This window comes from Panthera uncia, chromosome F1 (genome assembly GCF_023721935.1).
Source record: "Panthera uncia isolate 11264 chromosome F1, Puncia_PCG_1.0, whole genome shotgun sequence".
NCBI classification, from domain to species: Eukaryota; Metazoa; Chordata; class Mammalia; order Carnivora; family Felidae; genus Panthera; species Panthera uncia.
In genome coordinates, this window is record NC_064813.1 from 7,623,724 (window position 1) to 7,629,794 (window position 6,071).

Here is a 6,071-nt window from a genome sequence, read left to right on the forward strand (position 1 = left end):
GATACTCAACTGACGGAGCCACCCAGGTGCCCCTATTTATTTTTAAATTGACAGCTGATTCTTTTTTTTTTTTTTTAATTATTTTATTTTATTTTTGGGACAGAGAGAGACAGAGCATGAACGGGGGAGGGTCAGAGAGAGAGGGAGACACAGAATCGGAAACAGGCTCCAGGCTCCGAGCCATCAGCCCAGAGCCTGACGCGGGGCTCGAACTCACGGACCGCGAGATCGTGACCTGGCTGAAGTCGGACGCTTAACCGACTGCGCCACCCAGGCGCCCCATGACAGCTGATTCTAAAAATTGTATGGAACTATGAAAATCAGAGAATAGCCACAACTTTGCAAAACACGAACAAACTTAGAGGACTTCTTTTACTTAATTCCAAGATTTACTATAAAGCTATGGTAATTAAGACAATGTTCCGGCATGAAGATGGGAAAAGACCAATGATACAGAATAATAGAGTCTAAAACAGACTCACAAATATATGGTTAAGGTCAACTGATTGTCAACAAATGTGCCAAGGTAATTCCATGGGGAGAGGGCAATCTTTTAACAAATGGTGGTATAACAAATGGATTGCCACATACACAAAAAGTGAACCTTGACCCTTACCTCACACCATATAAAAAATTAATTCAAAATGGATCAAAGACCAAAATCTAAGACCTAAAACTATAGAAGTTCTAGGAAAAAATAAAATAAAATAAAGGAGAAAATCTCACTGACCTTGGGTTTGGCAAAGAGTTCTTAAATGTGATCAACACTCACTAATATTTCACAATATGTACCACAAGCAAAATACATACCACTTCTTGGTCTTTTCACAATGGATGACTTCCTTGGAAGATTTAATCCTTTAACACTGATCACTTGTTTAATGCCCACAGTACTTGGACTTTCCTTCAATCTTATAGCATCTGAAGCAATATTCAGTTCAAGTCTAGGGCAATAATTCCTATGCCAAATGCTATTAACATTAGAGGACTTCTGGCATGTTTTGTCATTCCAACTATGACTTCTTGATTGGGCAGGCTAAAATAGTAAAAAGGAAAAGGGTTACTTGAAGAAGGAAAATAGCCAAATCATTTCCCTTATCAACATAAATTATAAGTAAATAATTAACTTATTCTTTTGAATAGCTTTTGAGGAAATATCTGTTCTTTTTTCTTAATATTTATTTTTGAGAGAGTGAGAGAGTGAGAGAGAGAGAGACAGACAGTGTGAGTGGGGGAGGGACAGAGAAAGAGGGAGACACAGAATCCAAAGCAGGCTCCAGACTCTGAGCTGTCAGCAGAGCCCGATGTGGGGCTTGAACCCATGAGCCGTGAGATCATGACCTGAGCCAAAGCCAGACACTTAACCAACTGAGCCACCCAGGCACCCTGAGGAAGTATCTGTTCTTTAATAACATTTTCTATTTTGATGTACTACACTTTTCCATTAAATGTGTCTTGTATTCCTGGGTCTGCTTCTCGTAATGAAACTGAAGTGACCTTGTTAGCTCATTTCTAAGAAAAAGTGAATCTTCCTAAGATGAACAGTGCAAGAAATGAAAATGCACTTGAACAAATGTAGCCAGAAAAAAAGTACTTTCTTTTAAATTTATTTTTTAGAAACATTTTACTTATTTTTATTTTAGAGAGAAAATGCATGTGGGTGTGTGTGCAAGAGTCAGGGAAGGAGAGGGAGAGAGAATCTTAAGTAGGTTCCATGCTCAGTGCAGAGCCTGACGCAGGACTCGATCCCAAGACCCTGGGATCATGACCTGAGCTGAAATCAAGAGTTGGATGGTTAACAGACGGAGCCACCCAGGCGCTCCAAAAAAAAGTACTTTTAAAATTCCAGTATTGTTTCAAAAAATAGTAATTGGTTTAACAAGCATCTGGTAATAAGCCTCTGAATAGTCATTTACACACCCTTTACAAAGCACCTGAAAGTTAAAACCATAAAACAGTGTATTTAAAGTAATCAACCATCCCACCTCTAGAAAATGGTTGAATTCAAACCAAAACAATCTAATTTATAAAACTCTAGTTTCTATTAGACCCATACTTGGTACCGTCTTCAGTGGACAATCTGGAGAAACAGAAAGCTACTTTGGTCTACACGGAGTCTTGCATAAAACTTTCTCTGACAAAGAGTTTACTGACAGTAAGTGCTGGTAAGTAGTCATTCTTAATGCTAATATAAGTTATTCACAATGGGCATCATGGATATATTAAGAGGATATCAATAAAACTCTAATAGAGAGGCAAAGGGAAAAATTAACAAAGGCATAAAAAATGTTGGTACTGAGGGCATGAATTCCAGTCAACAAAAATCCCACCTAACTTGGAATGAATCTAAGCTCTCAAAGAATGGATAAAAATAAATAAAACAAGGTGACATTATTCAGGATATGCTTTGAGAATTAACAAGGAAGGTAATTTGGAATAAATGAGGAAATGGTTATAAAAAACAGCTTAATTGTAACGGCTCATGGCAATAGATCCCATTGACAGTTTTACTGAAAAAGACAACAGGCAAGTAGAAAACCAGACTGGAAAGACTAAATTTTAAATAAAAAGGATTAATTCGCTTGTACAGTTAAGGATTCCTACAGAAATTTCTCTATAAAGGGATGGACATCTTAGTGAGCCATAATACTCTCATTAATGACTGGATAGGTTCAATACAGTCAAATATTATAGAGTTTCTGAGACAAAGAAACAACTTAAGAATCATTCCTGACGAGGGGCGCCTGGGTGGCTCAGTCGGTTAAGCGGCCGACTTCGGCTCGGGTCATGATCTCGCGGTCCGTGAGTTCAAGCCCCGCATCAGATTCTGTGCTGACAGCTCAGAGCCTGGAGCCTGTTTCAGATTCTGTGTCTCCCTCTCTCTGACCCTCCCCCATTCATGCTCTGTCTCTCTCTGTCTCAAAAATAAATAAACGTTAAAAAAAAAAAATTAAAAAAAAAAAACATTCCTGATGAAATTATGATATCAATAATTCAAATGTGTAAAGATAGCAAAGTATACACTTTTCAGTCCCCTTCTTTTGATTATTATCCCCCAGAACAAAACACAAACTCCATCTGCAGTAAAATTAGGAGATATCTGTGTCGATCAGAGTATAGACAGAGGAATTTTAAGAACTCAGCAGAAGAGAGATCAAGCCCAAGTGTCTGCAGAAAATACCAAAGAGAAGTCAACTTCACCTGCACACACATGAGAAAAGCTCAGGAATTGAAGGCACCAGTTACCACACAGGCTTTACATGGGGCAGGGCTAAGAAAAGGAAGATTATTGGACCCTTGGGCCTTTATCTTCCAACTGACCAGTCAACTCACACCTACCTGCCTTCAGAACCAGAGCAACTCTTCAGCTGAAACCCAGAAACAGAAGGCACTTCAGAAGGTGGGAAGATCCATTTATCTAAAGACAGATATCAAATGAAAGGCTCACCCCAATTCACTTTCCCTAACCTGCTCTTAAAATGCAAACTGCCATGGGGGCACCTGGGTGGCTCAGTTGGTTAAGCGTCTGACTTCAGCTCAGGTCATGATCTCGCAGTTCGGGAGTTCGAGCCCCATGTCGGGTTGTGCTGACAGCTCGGAGCCTGGAGCCTGCTTCAGATTCTATGTCTCCCTCTCTCTCTGCCCTTCCCCCGCTCATGCTCTGTCTCTCGCTCTCAAAATTAAACATTAAAAAAAATGCAAACTGCCACGTTTCCATGTGCAAGTAGAAATTGTAGGATCCCTTTTTGGAAAAATGGAACTGTGCAGAGAAAACATGCTGACATTTGGGACTTCACAAAATCAAGCCAGCTTGTTGGCAACCAGATCACCCAAGGGTAAAGCCCAAAACGTAGGCCCCACTTGTTCACACAAATCTTCTCAAGCTTCTCAGTGCTTCTCTCAAATAGGAACAAATAGACAAGAAGCTTCAGATGTTTGAATAAAAGTCTCCACTATGAAAGAGAAAAGGCCAAAACAAGTAGAAAAAAAAAAAACAAAAACAATTCAGAGCAGAAAATGCAGACACCAGCAGAAAATGTGCAGGAAATTATAATTGGTATTCTCAGAGAAAGATCCGTGAAACAATCTTTAATAGGCCACATGTGGCCACTGGCTACTACACTGGATAGTACAAAGTTGGAAAACGTTTCCCAGAAAAAAACAAAGGACAAAGACATGAATAAGAAAAACTAGAGGACTAAGAAATAACATCTAATTAATAGAGAGGTTCTAGGAAAACAGAAAAGAGGAAGGTTTACATGATTTGAGATGATCAACATAAGGTTCTTTCCTAGTGTCATTAGGGATTTGTGTCCTCCTGGTAGGCTTGGTTTATTTCAGCTGACAGTAATGATTTCTTTTCAATGCTCAACTGGTCGCCAGTTTATCAGCAGCCACCTTCTCCAGGCTCACCTCTTTTTCTTTCTCAAGGCCCTCTGCTTCCTTCACATGGAACACTAAGACATTCTTGGGCCATCCATAATGAACTGCTTACTACCCTCTTCCACTCATGCTTCAACCTGGAGTCACTCATCATCTTGAAAATCCCCACTGACATTTGCAAACCCAGGACACATGTTTCTCCACAAGGAGACAGCAAAGCTTGGCCTGGGATCATAACTCCCCAATTATTTAAATGTGTGATCTGGGCAACTTCCCTAACCTCCCTCTTGTTGTTTATTCATTTGTAAAATGGGAATAATAATATTGACCTCACAGGCTTGTTGAAGAGTAAATGAGTCACTATGCGTAAGGTTATTAGAATAGTATTTAGAACATAGTAATGCCCTGTAAATATTTGCTACTATTATTATGAAGAATTCTCTCCAGTGGAGTTAGGTGCATGGTCTTTTTATTTTTTTTTCATGGAGCCTAGAATACATCTCTACTACAGAACTTACCTTATTTCTATCGATATAACCACGTCTCCCTCCCCTAAGGAATGAGCACCAGAGAGGAAGAATTAGATTTTATTTTTGTTTATATTCCAGAACACTAGCTAACCTATGCTAATTACAGTGCTTAATAAATGCTAAGTCAGGAACTGAATTAGTGAGCAAGGGTGGGAAGACCTGGATTAGACCAGAAGCTTTGTGAAAGAAGAAACTATCCTTCAGGAGGACAACTTAAAAGCAAAAGGACTTAGCAATGAAAGAGCAGCCAAAGTTTATTTCCAAGTGTTCTAGTCTGAGAATGAAAGAGATCATGTAGCTGATATTCATTCCTTCCATAGATAAACATGGTAAAAATAATATAGCAGTGAAGTTCTTAATGTCCTGCCTTTATGAAAATTGCATTCTGCTGGGAAGACTCACAAAATCAAGTATTGAGATGTAATTTATGTAGTGAAAAGTGCTAAAAAAGAAAAAGGAGAAATGTTATTAAGGAAAGCTGATAAGGAATGAAGAGTTGTTTTTTTTTAATTTTTTTTGTGTTTATTTTTGAGAGAGAGACAGAGCGTGAGTGGAAGAGGGGCAGAGAGAGAGGGAGACACAGAATCTGAAGCAGGGTCCAGGTTCTGAGATATAAGCACAGAGTCCAACGCAGGGCTCGAACTCACAAACCACAAGATCATGACCTGAGTCAAAGTTGGACGCTTAACTGACTAGTCACGCAGGCACCCCAAAGAGTTTGTTCTTGACTGTGGATGGATTTAAGGTTCTAGGAAAACATTTACGTAGAAATCCAAGAAACATTCAGAATTACGTGGCTGGTACTAGACTGGAGATAGGGTTAAAGATGTGCGAGGTTTCTGCATGAGTAAGTAAAGCCATCTGAACTTATTTTAGGAATAGATATGAACAGAAAAGAGAACAGTCAGAGAAAGGAGAGAATGGTTGGGGGGGGGGGTGGTTGTCAGAAGGGATATACACAACTGGGAAAAAGTAGAAGAAAACATGGAGGGGCTCAAGGACAGAGCTCAGAGGCACTCAATATTTGCTCAACGAGCAAAAAAACCAGCTTTTCCTTCTAATGGTAGCATTTCTAGGTTTGAATCTTCAAAATGCCAAAGGCCAAAGGCAAATGGAATGGGATGGAATGGGATGGAATGGGATGGAATGGGATGGAAT

General features: G+C 39.5%; 1 protein-coding gene across 1 annotated transcript in view; it reads right to left on the reverse strand.

The window, feature by feature from the left end:
* EXO1 (exonuclease 1) overlaps positions 1-6,071 on the reverse strand; it is a 38,962-nt gene that overhangs the window by 20,941 nt on the left and 11,950 nt on the right. Inside the window, exon 10 of the mRNA XM_049633856.1 lies at positions 811-1,036. Coding sequence (XP_049489813.1) covers positions 811-1,036 — 226 coding nt within the window. The remainder of the gene's footprint in view (positions 1-810; positions 1,037-6,071) is intronic.